We start from the raw sequence: 21,963 nt of genomic DNA, 5'->3' as shown, positions 1-21,963 counted from the left end.
GGCTATGCTACAAGCCAGAAGGTCATGGCTTCAAGTCCCAATGAGGTCATTGGATTTTTTCAATTGACCTAATCCTTCCAGCTGCACTATGGCCCTGGGGTTGACTCAGCATCTAGCAGAAATGAGTAGGAGGAATTAATTAAATAATTTTCATGGAGAGTGACACGCGGCCAGCGCGTAAGGCTGACAACCTTACCGCCATATTTGAGTTGATTGTCTACATAATATGGGACCCTCAACGTCCAACCCTATGGGCCTTCATGGCCTGTTACAGGGATAGCTTTACTTTTTTTTACTTTTACTTTCTATCTTGTAAGCAAGTCAAGTCTCCTGTCAGTGAACAAACATGTATGAACAAAGATCAGAGGTTAGGTAAAAGTAAAGTTTACCCTGTGCTTAGTTTATTAAGCACAATGACATGAAGAAAACACATGATGGAGTGGAGATGTTTGTTAGCAATTTCAATAATGACATTTATACCACACCATGCCAAGGACAATTTATACAGACTCACAACAAGGACAGACAATGGTAAAGTTCAAATGCCTCTTACATGCAGGAATGTTGCCAAGCAATGTTTCAAAACCACAATGTTGGGGAGTGGATGGGAGCAAAACGACAGGGTATGAATGGCAATGAGCATTCTGCCTCAAGTATGTGGTGACCTTCATTTGTGTGTGGAGAAGGATATGGGAATGAAAACTGACTACATACACTGTTACAAAGGATGTGCTGTCTTTAATCTCCGATAAAGATACTCAACATAAGAGATGTTTTATTATACAGAATCATTATAGAATCTTTGATCATTTTTATGCCTTGACAGGTTTGCAAAACAAATGTAAAAGCAACCTTTTCATTGGATTAGCTCATCAATCAAATTCAGACATAAGAGAAAGACTTAAAGTTACAAATATAGTTACGAGAGACACAAGCATAGCAACAAAACTGGATAAATAATATGGAACAAATAGAAAGAGAATGCCCTTTACAAGTGGTGTTGCACAACAAACCAAAGGGCCAACAGGTCTTGGGGCAACCAAGAATATCTTGGGAAGTCATAAGAACAGATCTTAATGATTTAACACTGAAGTCCATGATGACGATGAGGAACCTTCATTTGTCACAATAAAGAATGATCACTGAAGTTATAACAACAGGATTCAATCACCATCTTTCATTCAGATTTTACCAACACATTAAAAAACTCATATTCTTGTTGGACAATTTGTGATTGTCCCTAAGTTATTAAAAGAATGTACTCTCAGTGAATAAATTATGTATTTATATGACTCCACAGGGGGCAGATAAGCTCTGGTGGTGTCAGGAAGTCATTTTATTTGTCTCTCCTGATTAAACTGTCTCAGATGTCTTTATTCCAAAACAAAGTTATCCTTGCACAGACATCAACTCTGCTTGCCATATCACACAATGTTTCCTCAAATGTTGTCTCTTCTACTGACTCATATGATATGATGTAATGGGAAGGTGGGGTGGTCTAGGTCAGGTCTGCCACTGCCTCTTCCTATCCACTTCCTTTCCATTTTGACAGCTACTTAGGAATGTGCTGAATAGGGCTACAAGTATGTCAGTGAAAAGCAGCAAAGTTCTGACATATGCAGTAAGCCTTATTGTTGCAGTAATGAACACCAACTTTGATGTGGTTCTTATTCAGTTGCAGAACTGAGAAATAATTGCAGGCTAAGGCAAATTACAAATACAGTCAAGTAGAATAATGATAAAATACAAAGTTATCTTTATTAAACCTTCTTATCTGCTATTTACAATATGCTCACAACTTACATGGGCTTAAAATCGTATAAGAATTTTACACAGACATTTTATGTGTAAAAACTGACCAAGGGGATCAAAGCTTCTTGCACATCTTCAAGTGTATCCCTGATGGCTCAAAGAAGATGAAGCTTTGTGAGAAAGCAGAATGAAGGTGATTGAGTTGTGACATACTTCAAATACTTCAGTAGTTCAAGTAAATGTTATCTATAATATTGTATTTAAGCATCATGCTGCATTAATATATTCTCCACAAACTACAGATCCGTCCACAGTGCAACCTATTTACTTTCTCCTTCTCCTTTTCACTTTCACAAACTGTTTCGGCCGTACAGGGCCATCATCAGGTGTTCTTTTGTCCAAGCATCTGATTGTACAGTCATCTTGACAATACACAACCGGAGTCTCTGACAGGTCAATCTTATAAATCTACACTCCCTTATAAATGCTCCTTTTAGTATTCATGGGCCATATTTACTGCTTGGATGATGTACGTCATCCTAAACAACTGTTAACTGTAATTCATTTGGGAATTTGGGTAATACTTCCTACCATTCAGTTCAGAAACTTTTGTCTGCTTGTATGCTGTCTAGAAACATGAAGCTTAAAACATACATAACTAAAATGCTGTCTGTAGTTTCATACAGGTGTGCAAATTTGTCTGACACAAAGTGAGTGTGTCTGAGAACAGGGCACTGAGAATATATGGAGATATGAGGGATGAAATAACAGGAGGCTGAACAAACTGCTTAATGAAGAGCTTCATAACAAGTACTCTTCACCAAATATAATTGGAATGATTATGTCAAGAAGCACGAAATAAGAAAACGGAAGGCTAATTGGATTGGTCATATCTTACGCGGTAACTGCCTTCTAAAAGAAGTTATTGTAGGAAGGATAGAGGGGCGGACAGAAGTGACCAGAAGACGAGGAAGAAGATGTAAGAAGATGCTGGATGACCTTGGGGACAGAAGAGGATATTTTCTTTTGAAGGAGAAAGCTCTAGATCGCATCAAGTGGAGGAACTGTTTTGGAAGAGACTGTGGACCTGTTGTCTTGATAGAGTACAGATGAATGAATGAAAGTCAAGAAGGGTGAGACAGAAAAGGCATGTATCAAGAATATAGAAGAGAAATACATAATTTTGGTGGGAGAGCTAAAAGGAAAGAAACCAATAGAAAGACTTAGATATAGGCAGGAGGATAATATTAAAATGCATTTCACAAAAAATGGATTGGATTTATCTGGCTAAGGTATGCATCAGTGGTGGCTCTTGTGAGCACTGTAATGAACCTTTGGTTCAATAAAATGTTGGGAAATCCTTGAGTAGCTGAGCAGAGGGTTCTGAAGAAGGACTCAACTCCATGAAATTAGTTACTGAATTTATCATTTCTTGTAATATTCACTTATTCCATAGGCTGATAGTCTTGCTAATGACTGTGTCATTAAATAACCAACCATGCCTTTTAAAGATTTCAATTTACAGTGAACACTGTTGATTATTAGACTATTTCAAGATTACACACCAAGGCCGACGTTATTCGGCATAATACTGCCGCTTAACCGTGACGGCATTTTAAGTAAATGTCATACCTGGATCAGAAGTACCTTCATTTTCAAGCTTCTGAAGAAATCTTGTTCTCAAATCTTCTACTTGTTGGACAGTTGGTTCCATGTTACGTACGTTCACTATTATCTACAGCAGCTGTCACCTGCAAGATAAGGTTGCGGTTTCTCTATACAAACACCTCAGTACAAATAAATCTTCATGCAGTTAAATGAACCTGCATAATATTAGCTGCTGTCTATATCATTAACGATTTTAATAACTAAGGGTGCGGAGTATTTAATGAGTCTCAACTGACATTTCTCTAGAAACCCGTATTAGCCTTCCTTGCCGACCATACGACTCCCAACCACTACTATCAACCGTTATCAACTGACCTACACAACTTCACACGACTTCAAATGTCAAAGTCTACAAGATTTACGACACGCCTTGCGCCATGCTCGAACTTTGCACAGCTTAAACCACAGATGCTTAAACTAATGCTCGTTCAGGAAAACAGCGAAACGCGATCCGAGCAACCACTATCAATGCAACATGTAAACGGTTCCCTATACGTCAGAGAAATTTAAAACTATAAAGGAAATTAGCATATTTAGGTTGCTAGCCCTGTTACGCGCGTACATTTGAAACATTAAAAGATTGCGCACGATGAGAATATGTTCGTTTCATTAAAACTGACGATTATTGAGAACTTTTCCAGAACTTCTTAGTGCAATCCCAGAATTAAAATATTTTTAATTTTATTTCAGCACTATTGATACTCTGTCACTTGCTGTATTACAGAATTGCAGAACAGCAAGCTTTAAAACTTCTGAATAAATGTAAGAACATGATTTTGAAATGTTCTACTCCTTATTGCCCTCCAAATACTGTTAATGGTCACTCTATCCATTTCATGACCATTACAGTTTTGTTATTTATTATTATTATTACTAATCCATAAATTTCGGTTTTTTAAGTTTAGTAGTTCAGTTCTTCAACATTGTTTTTTTTCAACTCAGTCATTAGCAAACACTAATAATTTTTTATTTAGTTGTAGGATTTGACATTCTCACAGCGATGTTTATGAGAAGTACTATCTTCTGGGATATAAAGCCGTGCAGCCTGTCAAAAGTTAACTGACGTTTCAAAGGAACATACTGCTCAGTTTATTCTTCGAACCTTGATGGCGACATGTTTCTTCAAAACATTGGCTGACTTTCAACAGACTACGTGGCGTTATATCCAAGATGACAGAACTCTTTGATTAAATTGTTTTTGCTACTGTTTTACTACTCCACTGCATATTTCTTCATTATACATTGAACAAAATGGGAAAAGAATACTTCATCTTCTACCACTCTTTTGGAGAAATATGTCATATACATTTGTATACGTGTATGTATACATTAGTCATGGTAGGGAAACTGGCCCCATTCCTCAAGAAAATGTGGGAATTAATTTTCCATATGTAGCATTTTCAAACCAAATGTTCCTCTTGCAAAGGTTGTTGATATAAGGAACCTTGGTAAAGGCCTTACCAAGCAAGATCATATTATTATAGTGGGACGGCCAGGAAACAGCCTGGATAGAAACTGTCACNATCTTCTACCACTCTTTATGAGAAATATGTCATATACATTTGTATACGTGTATGTATACATTAGTCATGGTAGGGAAACTGGCCCCATTCCTCAAGAAAATGTGGGAATTAATTTTCCATATGTAGCATTTTCAAACCAAATGTTCCTCTTGCAAAGGTTGTTGATATAAGGAACCTTGGTAAAGGCCTTACCAAGCAAGATCATATTATTATAGTGGGACGGCCAGGAAACAGCCTGGATAGAAACTGTCACTATTCAATTGAAAATGATTTCAACTACATTGCAGAGAGGACATCAAACACCAATGTGGGATTTGTCAGCCTCTTTGAGAGGCACGACAAGCCGTGGATGAATGAGAGGGTTAGGAGCATGGGCTTGATCGGGTCCTGATGGGTCACGACATGTCTCACATTGGTGTCACTGACACATCATCAATTGCGAGGGAAGAGTACACAGTGCATGGCCTGCACATGAGCTCTTGAGGCAAGAAGAGGCTCAAGCGGCTTATTGCTGAGAGGGTTGTTGGTGGTCATGCGTCAGGTATAAGCGGTATTCCTGTTATAACCAATGCTAGGGTGTCTCCTTTTTTAGATTAAATTCAAAAGCACCAAGATTCCTAACATATATTAAATGCAGTCCAGCAGTCTTTGAAACTCAGACAAAATGCAGAAACATTAAATTTAATAAATATCTTTCACCAAAATATCAGAGGCTTGAGAAGCAAAAGTGATGAATTACTACACTCTTTTGAAATAGTCAACATAAACCATTGCTCAATTTCAACATCTATTAGAAAATGAAACGTGGGTATCTGTTTTCAAAAATAAGGATACAAATTATAAGTTCAACTCTTTTTTTATATATTTTTCTGAATATCTTTGAAGCCAGTTTTCCTATGCAGAATAAAAGTGTAAGTAGAATAAAAAATCACTGGATTACACAAGGAATAAAAATATCTTGTAAACATAAAAGGCGTCTGTATGTAGACAGCAGGAACAGTAATAATCTCTGCATGAGAGCATACTACATAAGGCATTGCAAATTCCTGAGTAGAGTTATAAAAGAGGCTAAAAGGCAGCATTACTGTAGGCTTATAGCAACATTGAATAATCAGATAAAAACAACCTGGAATGTAATAAAACATGAAACAGGAAACTCACATCTGACTGAGCAGATACCATCTCTCCTTATAAATGATGAAAAAGTTGAGGACCCAGGAGAAATTGCAGATGCCTTCAGGACTTTTTTTCTAACAATTACAGAAAATCTAAACTTGCATCAGGAAGTGGGAGATAATGTCATTTCAATTTTAAGAGAGGCATTTCCTAGTAAATTCCCACCTATTAAAACCATTCCAACCACTGAAACTGAAATAAAAAGTACAATACATTCCCTCAAAACGAAAAACTCTTCAGGTTATGATGGAATAACAAGTAAAATTTTAAAAGTCTGTGCATCTCTAATCAGTAGCCCATTAATTCACATCTGTAAACACTCACTATTCACAGGAATCTTTCATGATCATCTTTAAGATTTTTCACTATTAAGACCACTATATAAATAAGGGGGCAAGACTAGTATGTCAAACTANAAAACAACCTGGAATGTAATAAAACATGAAACAGGAAACTCACATCTGACTGAGCAGATACCATCTCTCCTTATAAATGATGAAAAAGTTGAGGACCCAGGAGAAATTGCAGATGCCTTCAATATTTTTTTTCTAACAATTACAGAAAATCTAAACTTGCATCAGGAAGTGGGAGATAATGTCATTTCAATTTTAAGAGAGGCATTTCCTAGTAAATTCCCACCTATGAAAACCATTCCAACCACTGAAACTGAAATAAAAAGTACAATACATTCCCTCAAAACGAAAAACTCTTCAGGTTATGATGGAATAACAAGTAAAATTTTAAAAGTCTGTGCATCTCTAATCAGTAGCCCATTAATTCACATCTGTAAACACTCACTATTCACAGGAATCTTTCATGATCATCTTTAAGATTTTTCACTATTAAGACCACTATATAAATAAGGGGGCAAGACTAGTATGTCAAACTATGGGCCAATTTAACTGCTAATTACTTTCTCTAAAGTACCTGAGAAAGTTATGCACAGTAGGTTAAGCCATTATTTTCAGAGTAACAATATACTAGTCCCAGAACAGTTTGGCTTTAGGAAAGGAATTTCCATTGAAAATGTAGCCGTTAAGTTAACAGACAGTGCGTTAAAATCTATTAATAAAAAAATGCATGTTGGTGGAATATTCGGTGACTTAGCAAAGGCTTCTGACTGTTTAAATCATGATTGTTTTTTATTAANTCATGATCATCTTTAAGATTTTTCACTATTAAGACCACTATATAAATAAGGGGGCAAGACTAGTATGTCAAACTACGGGCCAATTTCACTGCTAATTACTTTCTCTAAAGTACCTGAGAAAGTTATGCACAGTAGGTTAAGCCATTATTTTCAGAGTAACAATATACTAGTCCCAGAACAGTTTGGCTTTAGGAAAGGAATTTCCATTGAAAATGTAGCCGTTAAGTTAACAGACAGTGCGTTAAAATCTATTAATAAAAAAATGCATGTTGGTGGAATATTCGGTGACTTAGCAAAGGCTTCTGACTGTTTAAATCATGATTGTTTTTTATTAACTAAATTACATTTTTTTTGGCATTCAAGGAACAATGTTAAGTTGGTTCAGATCCTACCTAACAGACAGAAAACAAAGATTAAAATAAAATCATCAAATTCAATCCAAAGTACATACTCAAACTGGGGAATAATAAAACATGGAGTTCCACAGGGGTCAATTTTGGGGTCTTTGCTTTTCATAATTTATATAAATGACCTCCCTCTTACACTAAGGACATCATCAATACCTATAATATTTGCAGATGACACTAGTGTTATAATTTTGGTAAAAATTTAGATGATTCACACATCACAAGACGTGGTTTACACAGAAAATAAGAAAAGCGACCCCGTAGTGAACGAACCACATGCAAGTTTTAATTAAGACAAATAAGATGAATTATCTTAACAAGTTTTAGCGAGTGTAAATTTATCATAGTTGACAAATACAGACTTTTTAAATGGTGTTGTGAAAACATATGAGGGCAAACAATGCAATAGATTGACGTAATTGGGACACCTGCGGATGGCACTATGTTGTGAAGTGATAGGTGAAATTGAGTGCACTACAAGATGGCCACTGTATACATATAATGGATGAAAATCAGTACAACAGGACACTAAAATATAACAAAATTTATAAACAAAAACTCACCACAATATCCATTAGACATAGGATATAATGATATAATATATAGAAGAGCGAGTAAACACAAAATTCTTTGGCTTGCAAATTGATAATCATTTAAACTGGAAAAACCATATCGATCAGTTGATTCCAAAGTTAAGTACAGCATGTTATGCAGTTAGATTCATGTTATATATTAGTAACACTGACACACTCAAATCAATCTATTTTGCTTAATTTCACTCTTTAATGAAGTATGGAATAATTTTCTGGGGTAATTCATCTGACAGTGCAAAAGGAAATTGTTAGAATCATGATGGGTGTCAAATCCCGTAATTCCTGTAGATCTAGTTAAGAGACTACAGATCTTAATTTTGCTTTGTGAAGATATACAGGGTGTCCCAGGAGGAATGTGCCAAACTTCGGGAGGGTGTTCCTTATGTTAAAGTATGCCGATATAACCCAAAACACCTATGTCCAAAGTTGAACGGTTACGGAGATAATGGCCCAAGAAAAGTGTGGTCTTCTGGCAGGTCCAAGCACTGTACCTCGCTGTACCTCTCAGCTGAGAGCCCTTATCTATGTTTGTCCTTGAGTGCGATGATACTCCCTAGCCGTGCTTATGTAGTTGGCTCATACCAGAACGCGCAGTCAGCACGTTACGTCATCGCTCGCCAGTCATGTGTTATGTATACTGCTTGGAAACCTAAGGACAATTATGACATGGCGAGCGAGTATTTTGTACTTCAATTTTATGGCTTTCCGTCACTCACAAGTTGGTTTGATGTTACGTACATTATTAACATTACAGAATCCACATATTCCTGCCAGTTTTAATATGTATTTTGTAATCAACAAGTGTGTAACCCCGGTCAAAGTTTGACACTTCTCGGGCCATTATCTCCGTAACCGTTCAACTTTGGACATAGGTGTTTTGGGTTATATCGGCATACTTTAACATAAGGAACACCCTCCCGAAGTTTGGCACATTCCTCCTGGGACACCCTGTATATATATATATTCATTAATAAAGTTCATTACAAATAACGAAGAACATTTTCAGACGAATGCGGATGTACACAGTATTAACACAAGACACAAATGCTGTTTCCCTAGACCAATCACTAACCTCTCAAGCTTTCAGAAAAGTGCATATTATGCTGGAATCGAACATTTTTAATAACCTGCTATCTGATCTCAAAGGTCTTATGAATGAAAAGGCATGATTTAAATTAGCATTGAAATGATATTTAAATACACATTCATTTTACCCTCTTGATGAATACCTATTGTCTAGAAAATAACTTGTGTATCTTTAAATAGCCTTGTGTGTAGTCACTGTGTATTCTTGGTTTCTCGTGTGAGAACTCCATTGGGCCTGTACATGTTTTGTATTTATGACATATTCAACATCCTACAGTAATTTTGACTAACTTTGGATCCATGGAATGCAATGCATTGCAATGTAATGTAATGTATGACATGAGGGGGCTGGAGGGGACTACAAGATAAGGTAGAAAGGGGGGTGCTTCAAGCATCATCAGTCCCTCCATCCACATCCTACAGTCATTTTGACTAACTTTTGATCTATGTAATGTAATTGACAACTAAATAAAAGAAGTTAAGTTTCTGTGTAACTGGCACACATTGGTGTTTTGACGTATGTTGGATAACATGACTACATGATTCAGAAGCTTTGTGTTGAACAGTTACTTGCAGTCTGCAGTATTCGGACTATAGTAGGTGGAATACTGTGTCTGCAGACTGCTTTAAATGAAAAACAACCTTCCATGGTGACATTCTGTTTATGTCTCTTAACAGTCCCATAGAAAGCAAGGCAATATACCCAGGTCCGATTCTCCAACAGGGATCTGCAATACTAAACAGGGTATTCATTGCTGGATTTGAGTTCTCATGGCAGTGACTATGGAGGATATTGTTTCCTTGGTTGTAACTCATTGTAGTTCAGAGAAAATCTCACACTTTTTAGATACATACTTCCTCCATCTTTATGGTCAGGAAGACAAGCAAGAAACTGGTAAATGCAGGCAGCAAGCTACAATCTACTTATACAATTTCTTACCCAGGTTACTGGGTTCACAGCTACCATGAAACAGGATAAACTGGAATAAGTGTCATTTCTCTGAGTATATACAACTTTCCATATCAAGCAGAAAGTATGGAGTTTTATATTTATTAAAGTTGACAGGAATATAATTCCAGCAGGGAACTTTATTTTGTAAACTGGATTACAGTTTTCAAGTTTTTAATCTGGAAAACTGAAGTCCGAGATATGCGTCACAATCCTTTTTCGCAAAAGCAATTGTCCTCTTCTCATCATAGAAAAATGTCTAAGTGATATTGGCGAATATTACTCCATATCACTGAAAAAGCTGTGTATGCAGCTATCAATGGCTTCCGTATACCTCAATTTCATGCCATGATTCAAAAGACTGAAAGGCACTAAGAGAATGTTTACAGACACAAGGGTTTCAAAATGACAATGGTATAACCACACTGATGTTTATTAATTCAGGAAACAACTAAAATAAAAACAAACATAAGTAAATGATAGGATCTAAAAGCACGTGATGATAGTATATTAATATAATGACTAATCATTTCCTATAGTCTTGCTTTTAATTAAAGGAACAGTTTGGAGACTGGACCCTGTCTCTGTCTCCAGGTAAAAGGCCTACTCAGTTGGGCCTAATCTGTTCCATACTTCCAGAGATGGGGATTAGCTCAATGAATTAGGTACAACTGAGTAGGCTTTTTAACTGAGAACAGAGTCCAGTCTCCGAAATATCACTTTAAATAAAACACGATGATAATGTCCAAAATGTCAGTCACTGTAGATGACTGCTACACTTGCCCTTAAATCGAGGCTATAACACAATACAGTAAATTCCCAGTAGTTCTGTATCCAAGTACCTGGAACTCTCATTCAACCTGAAAGAATTTCAGAGAAAATTTACCATTTTTTAAAGCTATTACAAAAATCGAGATGTGCTTATGTTCATCTGTCACTTGCCAGTTCTCCCAGCCACCACTAGCATCACTGCTGTACTCCCTCATGCAGGCGCCATTACAATTGAGACTAGTTGAATGTGCAGTTATGTTGCAGTACAAGTATTAGAAATCTTTCACCAGTCAATCTGCTGTCACCTAGGAAGATTCCCATGAATGAACTAAAGTAAAACTGTGTTGCTTAGACTCTGCATTGGTTTTCTGTGAGAATTTTCTCATTCATCATGCAAATCCATGTAAATTGAATACTCCATCCCCTACCCATGCTGGATAAGAGGGACTTTACTGTATAATAGTATAAATTAAAACAAATATAATTTTTGTTATTGCTTTGGTATTTGCTTTATAATTTAAGAAACCAGCTGAGTTTCATCATATGAAATAGTAACAAATGTGTCATGTGCGAATATTTTTACGGTTGTATGTTTTGAGGTTTTCATCACAGCGAAGACTCACATTAGTCTTAAGGGTTATGCTAAAATGTAGCATTCATCTACCAATCTACAACATACTGTCACAACCCATGAGACTACAATATAAAATTTTAAGGTTCGTTTCTAACAAGTTTTGAATGAAGTTCAATTCTGAATTTCAAAATGTAGTAAAAATAGCATAGTAAATATTCAAATTCAGAAAAACTTTTTCACAGAAAAAATAATGATAGAGCAGTTAACAATCCAAATATATTTGATATCAGTCCTTACCTCTGTCAATTAATAATCTCTCCACCTGTATAAAATGGGGGCATGCAGTAGCGTAGTTGGTTGAGGCACTATGCTACAAGCTGGAAGGTCATGGGTTCAAGTCCCGACAAGGTGGATTCTTTTTTTCAATTTACCTGATCCTTCCAGCCGCATTATGGCCCTGGGGTTGACTCAGCCTCTAAAACAGATGAGAACCAGGAATCTTCCTGGGGGGTAAAGGATGGCCGGCATATATGGCTGACAACCTTACCACCATCTGTGAGCCGACTGTTTAGAAAATGTGGGAGCCTCGACGTCTCACAACCCTAAGGGCCTTCACGCCCTGTTACAGGGATAGATTTACCTTCTTTTTTCATCTGTATAAAATACTCTTATACAACATTTAACACAAACAGAGATGTCAACAAAGGGAAGAATTGCAAAAAATAAAAAGCACAGTAACATCCTTGACTCAGTCTGTACATATGAGCATGTCAGAACAACTTAAATAGTACTAAGATTCACTATATAAATATTTTCAACTTGCACAGCCCACATTTTATAAATCAGTTTTTGTTTCAAGGCATTTACTTTGTGTCAGGTACCTCAGGATTGCACTCAGCAATATTTTTTGTATCACAAATATGTGGCAAGGATACAGATCCCTTCAGGTTGTAGGACCGCTGAATATTAAGAAGTTCAACATCACTCTTGCTTTGTTCTGCCTCTTGCTTCTTTTTCAGTAAGTGCCCACCAGTAAATCCTTCAAAAAGGAAGAAACCAAAGAAATGCAACACATCACACATTGTATGCAACAAATAATATCCAGTGAGGTACTGAACACTGGATAAATAAAGACTGTCATCTATATTAAAACTTTCACATACAGTAGGGGTGGGACATGGCAAGAAAACCAAACTTATTTCAGACGAAGTTTCAATTTTCATTTCAAAAATTCAATTATGGATATGAAGTACTTATTTCTGTTTCAAATTTGCATTCAACAAAATTATTTTTATGACAATTTATATGTATTTAAGAGTAAAATTATGCCAGAAAAGACAATAATGTGTATTAGAAGAGAGAATGCCACATTTATTAGAAATGAAGCACACTTTCCTAGCAGGAAACTTCACAGTTATGATGTCTGATGTCTCATTCCAGTAACAATAATCACTTCCATGTATTTCATTGGTAAACAAAAAATGTTAAACAGAATGTCAATTGTGGATAATGTTTATGGCATCAGGGCGATGAGGTGGGATGCCATCCTGAATGTTTTCCATTTGTGTTCTTCCATGTCCGTTGTCTTCAGTGTAGCACACTGAAAATTAAAAATGGTTGTCCCAGCAAATAAAATCCTAATTATGCTAAGTTAAATTCAATTATGAGTGCTTACCAATGAACCCACAGCCAAGAGCAGCCAGCCCGCCCAGTTTGATACCGGCAAGAAGTCCAACAGGGCCTCCCAAACACCCACCAAGAACAGCACCTGCTATTGGATACACTGTAGTCCTGTATTTTGCTGCCTTTGATAGGAACGATGCACCTTCCTTTACATTCATTGATGTTTCTTCTATGTTACATTCTACCTCATCAACTTTCTCCTTTTGTTCCTGTTGCAAGATAACACTATTCATGCAAAGGAATGTACTTAATAATCAAAATCTATATATATAATGTGTAAAGACAGCTGGAGAAAACTGCATAATGAGGAGCTTAATAACTTTACTCTTCTCCAAGTATAATTACAATACTCAAGTCAAGGAGGGTGAGATGGGCAGGACAAGTAGCACAAATACGGGAGAGCAGAATGCATATAAGATATTGGTGGGAAAGCCAGAAGGAAAGAGACCATAGGGAAGACCAAAGCATAGGTGAGTGGACAATATTAAACTGGATCTTAGAGAGATAGGATGGGATGGTATGGATTAGATTAATCTGGCTCAGGATAGGGACCAGCAGAGGGCTCTTGTGAACACGGTAATGAACCTTTGGGTTCCATAAAATGCTGGGAAATTCTTGAGTAGCTGCAGAATTGGCAGCTTCTCCAGAAGGGCTCAGCTCCATGAGTAAGTAAGTATTCTATACTGTATTCTGTTTCTTTTTTTCACTTAGGAATTTTAAAGTTAATTTAAATATTCAGATGATGTCTTCTGGGCTGTGACATCATTTAATATTGCAGGCAGAAACAAATGTTTCAAAGGAACATGCTGCCGCCTTTCTCAGTGTCAAAGTAAACAGTGTCAGCATGTGATCAGTTTATATAATCAGACTGCGAGATAGTCATTTAGATCCAAAGGACAGGTGACAAAACCCAGTTCAGGCCAATAGGAATGAAAAGATCTGCTACATAACTGTAAGGTCAAAGGAGAAAATAATACATGTCAGGGGTACTACACAAATTATCATTGTACACTTATGCAAGAATAACACTAATAAAATGGAAGGGAGCCAGAACCCAGAACCCACTCCAAAGAAAAACAGGCATGGGACATGAAATGTAAGAAAAATGGTGTTACAATCCAGATGGCCAATCTGATCAATCGCCATGAAAACCTCGACACTTTTTCATGGAGTTCCACAGGGCTCGATTCTTGGGCCTCTGCTGTTCCTATTTTATATTAATGACTGACCCACAATAATAATAATAATAATAATAATAATAATATGGTATTGTATGCTGATGACACTAGTATTATAATTGTGGATTCAAATAATTCAAGTTTTGAAATAAATCTTAATCAAACCTTCAAAGATATAAATGCTTGGTTTAATGCCAATCTGCTTAACCTTTAAGTGACGGCCCTTTAAATTGCGGTAATGGCAGTGGGACGGATTTGATTTAAATACCCGCATTTTAAAGCAATAAAAACTGTGATCATTTACTAAAATTGCTGTGATTTCTACAATTTTTGTGATAAACGAACCAAATAGACGCTGCTTTTTTCTAGAAAGAATATAGAATCAGATATTGTAATTTACATACTTTATAAAATGTGTAAAATTTTTTAGACTGATTCCAAGTATAAAATTCCCAAATTTGTCATCTGTCTACGAGAATTCATATAGTTTTTGGAACTAAGAATGCTCTATGTAAATGTGGCAACATAGCGGATGGTTATGCAGACATGTTTTGTCTTGCATGTCTCGAAGCTTATACATGTAGTACCTTCTTTAGGTATGCCGAGATGAGGGGCGAGTATCTCTTCGTTTATAAGAACGTTGATTGTTTATACACAACAAGTTCTTTGTACTGACCCTGCTCGGTTAGTTTATCACAACTCTCAAGGCTATCGTCTTTATACCACAGCCAAGCAGTGTCATCAAGCTTCAAAGTTTCGCAGCGAGAACAATGATATTGTCAGCTCACCATGGCGTGGTCTCGTTTGGAAGATTCAGACATTTTTCAACTCATAAATGACTCCGAATCAGATTGTTTTACAGACAATTCTGAGAGTGGCGTTGAGGAAAGTGATTCAGAAATGGATTTCGACGAAGATCCATCGTCTTCGTCAGCAACCTGGGGACCACCACACGAGCATGGCAAGAGGAGTATGAATAATTATTCAGGTGGAGCTGTTGGCAAACTGTGGCAAACAGTTATAGCATCTGTCGTCGAACCTGGAAATGGACAAATAAACTATTTTTCCATCTCCTGGATCTGAACAGTTACATCCTGTTGTCACACAGAGAATTTCGTCTCGCTCTTGTGCGGAACATGCTGGAAGGGGTCCACCTGGCCATCAACGGCCCAGGGGTCAAACCCCTGCCGTTTCATCTGAGATATCTCGATTAGAGGAGGCCAAACCACATCACTGGCCAACTTCCTCTACTTCGCAATTGAGGTGTCGTGTTTTCGCGTGGGAAACGAAGAACCGTCCAGACAAAGTGCGTGAAGTGTGACGTCGGACTCTGGATTTCCGGACGTTTCCAAGATTTCAACATGAAGCCAACATTCCGTTAGATGACGCAGGTGGGAAGAGAGTCAACTTAGAAAGATGGTGACCAAAAATCATGTAAGTAGAAAAAGAATTTATAACTTAAAATTAGATTTTAAAAAGACGGCCGCACGCGTGGACTGCGTGACGACATATGGCGTCATTCGTCCCCTTGACTTTATTTTAATGACGCCAAATGGCGTCGCTCGGCTCTTAAAGGTTAACTTGAATTTCTGTAAAACTCAATATTTGGCTTTTTCGATCTACGAAACATAGTAACATCGTTACCTATAGTAATTATGATCAGATATTTATCCTCACTGTATCAGAAACTAAATTTCTTGGTTTGATTATTGACGATATGTTGTCTTGGAAACATCATATAGATACGGCCACCAGTAAAATTTCCTGTCCATGTTTTGCACTTAGAAATATAAAATATATAGTATCATTTGAAACTTTGAGACTAATTTATTTTGCTCATGTACACTCTATTATGAGTTATGGGATAATCTTCTGTGGTGGCTCCTCTTATGCTAAGAATGTGTTTATTTTGCAAGAGAATCATTAGAAATGTAATGAATGCTAAACCATGAGATTCCTGTAGGGACATTTTTGTGAAATTGGAAATAATGACATTATATCCCAGTATATATATTCCTTATCATTATATACAGTTAATAATAAATGTTTATTTAACTTAAATAATGAGATTCATAAATATAACACTAGATTACATAGTGACTTACATGTGCCTATAGTGAATATAATATAGTTTCATAAAGGAGCGTATATATCAGGAATTAAATTTTCAATCATCTTCCTCAATCCATAAAAAATCTGGCCAATGATGTTTCAAATCAATATTGAAGAGGTTTATGTATCATCATCCTTCTTATTCTAGAAATGAATATTGTCGCGTGTTGGGCTTATAACGGGACAAATAACTTCACGAGGTATTTGATGTAGCGAATTTTATTTCACATTCGCACTTACAATCACCCAAATTACAGATTTACGATTACTGCTATCTGCAGTATCACAAATAGTACACTCCAAATGCCAGAATACAACTGGTTGCTGGCTAACTCGGAACTAACTCGGAGGTAGCTCGAGGACTGACTCGTAGGTAGCTCCAGGACTAACTGACTGACTGTGAATAGCCTTCGCTGCTCCTTATGTAGCCTTGATCGGACAATCGTCGTCTCGTCCGTGTTGCTAGCCACGCTGTCCGGAGTTGTTGACTGCTGCCTAGCAACCGCGATATCCCTCGGTGACATCACCGCTGTTGATTCGCTTTGCATAGCTTCAAGGTTGCGGGGACTCGGCTACCTTCGACTCCGCTCGTGACGTCACCGCGTGTTGCACGTTGCATAGCTACCAGGATGCAGGGTGATTACTCGCCTATTACGCGAGCGCTACATTACCGCTACGTGCAGCTGGGGAGGTAGGGGTCAACATGTCACAATATTTTCAATACAAGGATGACAGAGACGGTAATCTTGATATCTCTTGTATAGTTTTTAATGTATAACTTATGTTGTTTTAATTTTGTCTCTTCTGTCATCCTACCTGACGGGTGTACATTTTACTGGATCTGAGGTGCTCAGCTGATTGCCTGTATTAATAAGTAACAGTACTAGGACCGAAAATATCTATAATGTCATCTTCAGCTGTTTTATCTCATAAGATATATGTAATTATCATATTTTATATTTATATATTATTATTATTTATATTTATATTTAATTGAACTTTTAGTATACCTTAATATTGAAATTTTGTGAAATGTATCAGTTATGGTTGTGTTGTGTAGACTCTTATGGGTTGTAATTCAATCGATTGTAACCTGAACGATTTCCATTTATTTGTGGTTTGATTGTCACTATGTATTTGTTTTATGACCATTCTGTATGTGACTGAGTTCTATTTTATGAATTGTTCTTGTGTATGTTTTGATTTAACTGTGACTTGTTCTACATCCTAGGCTTCGCCAAAAAGGATTTATTGAATTTAAAGAATAAATGAAATCCATGTGAGTAAATTACCTCACCTGAACCATATGTGAAAAGTCTTCGAACAGTTGATGTATATCCTGTACTTCTGATTGCAGATTCTCCCATGACTTCAGACACTGCTCTTGCTTAGCCAGATCCTCAGAGCTGCTAATTTGGACGTGGATCTCTGATGTCTGCTCCAGCAATGTTTCCTCTTCTCTGTCTTCTGTCATATTTTCAACCTTACTTATGCTGTTGTCTCTTGACATAATCCAAACCGGTTTGTGACTCTGAGCATTCAAATCTTGGGAAAAGACAAGATGCTAGCCACATTAAACTATATGTAAAATGTCAAGAAACCAAGGAATAATGACTGCACTGTGCTCCCACGTTAAAGATGTATGGGTTATGGAATATTTCCCTCATTGATATTTGGGATATTAACACTTTTAACCCTCCCCAAATGCAAAACAACATCAAATTCATACCAAACTATTTTTTTACGAACTTACTACTTTTAAGAAATTTAAGTCACATGTGCGGCTGTATCAGTGATGCAGGGTCAGCAACATGGTTGCATTGTAGCTGTACCACTGACACCATCAGCTTTATTTGTAATCAAGATTTCTTTTCATAGTAATTACGCATAGGATGTAATAAGGAACATTCAAGGGTGACTTAGCCCGATTCTTGGTTTCAAGAATAGGGTCTGCTTCACTGCTACAAAGACCAGGCTGGAAGCATCCAGCAGAGTTTTCCTGGAAATTCAGTTCGAAAGTTGACCGGCAGGATCCTTTGGTAAAGTTACCCTTGACAGGTTCTGAACCCCGTAAGTCAAAAGTGGGAAGGCCAGCAATGCACACTACTGGTATAATTTTTCAAGCAGCTGTCAAAAATGACATTAGGACTTTAAGGTCCAAAGTGCCAAACTAAAGCTAGGTGACTGGAGCAGTGAGAATTGCGGTTAACTCCCTAAATTCAAATTGTTCCAAACAGCCGAAATTAGGGTAGTAACATGGAGGTGGAGCTGAAGCTGTGAAGATTTCTTGCTTCAAAGCAGAGCCAGTCTGCTAAAGACAGTCTCTGAACAACTCTCCAAGTGTACAGCCAAAAAAGTGGCATCACTGGCAGCTTGGTTCAAAAGTCAAATAAAAAAAAGTGTTACTGGAACAATCTCTGAATAACTCAGCAGAATTAATCAGATGCAAAAATTAGTGTGAATCTTAATTTGGCTTCAAAGTTTAAGTGAAAGTGTAATCACTTCTAAGTGTTGTGCTAAAAAGCAGTCTCTGGATCCGGTTGCAAAAGTTTGAGTGATTTAAAGGGATTAAGGTCAAGTTTTATTAAGTGAATATCAAAAAGTGCCCATTAAACAGTGTGTGGTAGTGCCTAGCTATAAACACTCTTATCTTTCCTGCTAACGTGAGGCCTGTATGCACCCTGAGACAGAATCTCATCGCTCTAGTACGAATGCAGAACCTATCACCTGTAGTTTCTGGTTCATCCCCCCTTTTTCCTTTATAGTAAGCTTACTGGTGCCCAGCATTCATGTAACCCATATCCCGCAAACATCAAATATCCTCAACACCAACAAAAAGGGAAGAACTGGACAAGAAGGATGCAGCAGCAACCTGCAAACTCGGAGTAACAATAGGTGAGTGGGAACGGCTAGAGGAGCAGCTGCAACTGGCAACAAAGGGGCCAAAAGGACGGTAAGCGAGATGGCACCAAACGTGTAGGAAAACGGTTACAGCATGCACTAGATGCACTACCCCCCCATCATCCCTTACACAGGTGCAGTTACAGTAGAGGCTGGCTGTATCTCAAATCTTCACCCATCAATCTGTCGCATCAACATAAATGACTCTCACAGAAACACAAAAATGAAATTCACACGATTTTCTGCAAGAGTTCTTTCTGCATGCAACTGGCAGATTCAAGTAACTGGCAACCCCCATTCCCCATGATAATGAGGAGTTTTCTGTATATAATGCGTATACAAAAATCCACCTAACAGAAAAGACTGACCCAGAGATCCTTAAAATCAGTACTGCTGGATCAATTATTGTAGATGCTGTGTATTTTGCATTTAGGCAGAATAACAAAGGTGTGCATGCAAACAACACCTCTCCCTGAATTTGTATGGTAAAGTGTTGCTGCTCCTTGCCAGCACAGTCATTCTTGGTTTTTGTTTCATGACTCCATGAATCTCCTTAAATATGCTCAATGTATGTTGCATCATCAGCATAAAAGACAAAGATTCCCACCTATATCACAAATATACACACACATCATTTCTAGACCAGATACAAATTACTTCAACCTCAATAAAAGTTACCACCTGATAGACAAAAATCTTTGCTTCACTTACCTAGATACTCCTTAATGGCATCTTGAGCATTCATGCGAGCCTGATCAGTAAGACTGTCAAACTTCTGCAGGTCTGAATCTTGTACTTGGCTTCTCAGCATGTCAATTTCATAAATTAGGCCCTTCAGCTGTTTGATCAGTCTTGTAGCATTTATTTGTTCAAGATGCATTCGGTCCCAGTCTCCCAGACGTTGAAACTGTTCACATGAAACGAAACATTCCTTTGTAGCCTTTCATGAATTGGTAGCAATAAAACCGAGAATATATATTATAGCATTACAATACTTTCTACCATCAGCAGCAATTTACTTCCTGGAAATAAAATATTCTGGACTTTCATAAGTATCAGCATTGGACAATAACAGGAAACTAAATTTTGGAAAACGTTTAACCTATTCAGTGATCGAGGTAGATGATATCTATTAATAACCCAGATGGAATATCATTGGTAAATGCTGTATGAACTACAACAGTTATTATGTCACCAACGTCCCAACACAAATATCACATTCAATGAGGACTGAAGTATTTTATAAGTACAAGACGATGACTAGCTTTATCGACCTGATATGTGTAAAAATTGATTCCATGTAGAAAATATATCTGTACAATCTAAGCCTTGAATAAGCTACTGAATGACCATCTGAGGCAAAACTATTCCATTAATTGTTAATATTACATTCACTCAACTGACATCATAAATTTCATTACAACTAATAACAAATCCTCCAAACTAAAATGGTTTCTTAAGTTAGTTCTGACACCTTACATCAGAAGACAAACTGGAGCTGAATTATTTTAGACCAGCAGGATTAGGATACTACCGGATACAAGAGACAGTTTTACCTTTTCGATATTGGTCTTATGTTTCTTAAGTAAATCTACATGATGAGGCACGGCTACGTCATTGAATTTATTTAACGGAATTTCAACCCTCTTCAGGGGCTGTTTACAAGCTGTCATGACACTAATATTTTCATGAGATCCCGACATGATTCTGCGATATCTCACAGTGCTTTACAAGCTTATATACTTTCTTTTAGTGTCACACTACGAGCTTCAAGACACATTCGATTTATACTACGTATTTACACCAGCTACTACGGTGCTAACTTCGTCGATGCCATGCTGACCAATGTTGACACTTTCCTCGTCTTTCTTGTCATTCTAGGAATGCCAATTGAAAGTTCAAAATTTCTCGTTGCTATGACGTAAATTCTCGTTTAACTGATAGTCCTTGACCAGTGGGTGGTGCAACTATCATAGGGGAAGGGAGGAACGCTGGATCTACTTCCATCTCTACGCAGACGGTCCGAACTAGATAGTCACTGCCGACAGAACCAATCACAATACATCAATTGCAATATATCGAATCGCATTTGTGTGACCCAATCACAGTACACCTCTCACAATATATCGACATTGATGACATTGATAGCGGTAGTTGGCCTTGTGACGTGTGCTCGGTGTTGTGTGGTGTTGGCTAAAAAGTAGTACGTATTTATTGGAAAGAGAACGTGGTCTCTTTCACGGTTGATTGTTAGGTATTGGATTTCATTTGATGTAGTGAATCAAGAGCTGACGTTTAGTCTCTAAGTTACATCGCCGTGTTATTTCTGTATATGAATGGTATGCTTACTACTCCGAATTAAATTATATATATATATACACAGTAAAACTTGGTTATAGCAACATCGGTTTCTGCGACACCTTGTCTATTGCGTCAAATA

The 21,963-nt window shown here is 37.2% G+C and overlaps 1 protein-coding gene across 1 annotated transcript; it reads right to left on the bottom strand.

The window, feature by feature from the left end:
- Nucleotides 1-12,229: 12,229 nt before the first annotated feature.
- Nucleotides 12,230-21,420, bottom strand: LOC111866976 (syntaxin-17). Its single transcript, XM_023856377.2, has 5 exons — nucleotides 21,080-21,420; nucleotides 20,235-20,430; nucleotides 17,920-18,167; nucleotides 13,325-13,541; nucleotides 12,230-12,688 (listed from the first exon to the last, which is right to left on the bottom strand). The coding sequence occupies exons 1-5, from the start codon at nucleotides 21,224-21,226 to the stop codon at nucleotides 12,513-12,515; spliced, it is 984 nt and encodes a 327-aa protein (XP_023712145.1). The 5' UTR covers nucleotides 21,227-21,420; the 3' UTR covers nucleotides 12,230-12,512.
- Between the last annotated feature and the right edge of the window lie 543 nt (nucleotides 21,421-21,963).

Source organism: Cryptotermes secundus, unplaced genomic scaffold, assembly GCF_002891405.2.
Source record: "Cryptotermes secundus unplaced genomic scaffold, Csec_1.0 scaffold42, whole genome shotgun sequence".
Taxonomy (NCBI): domain Eukaryota; kingdom Metazoa; phylum Arthropoda; class Insecta; order Blattodea; family Kalotermitidae; genus Cryptotermes; species Cryptotermes secundus.
This window is presented reverse-complemented; position numbering and strand designations above follow the sequence as displayed.

What these genes read in the sequence shown, in the direction of transcription:
- LOC111866976 (XM_023856377.2), bottom strand. Translation starts at nt 21,226, where the DNA reads ATGTCGGGATCTCATGAAAATATTAGTGTCATGACAGCTTGTAAACAG. An exon ending in ATAAGACCAATATCGAAAAG is followed by an intron (nt 20,431 to 21,079) that starts GTAAAACTGTCT and finishes TCATGTGAACAG; the next exon opens with TTTCAACGTCTGGGAGACTG. An exon ending in TGCCATTAAGGAGTATCTAG is followed by an intron (nt 18,168 to 20,234) that starts GTAAGTGAAGCA and finishes TCTTTTCCCAAG; the next exon opens with ATTTGAATGCTCAGAGTCAC.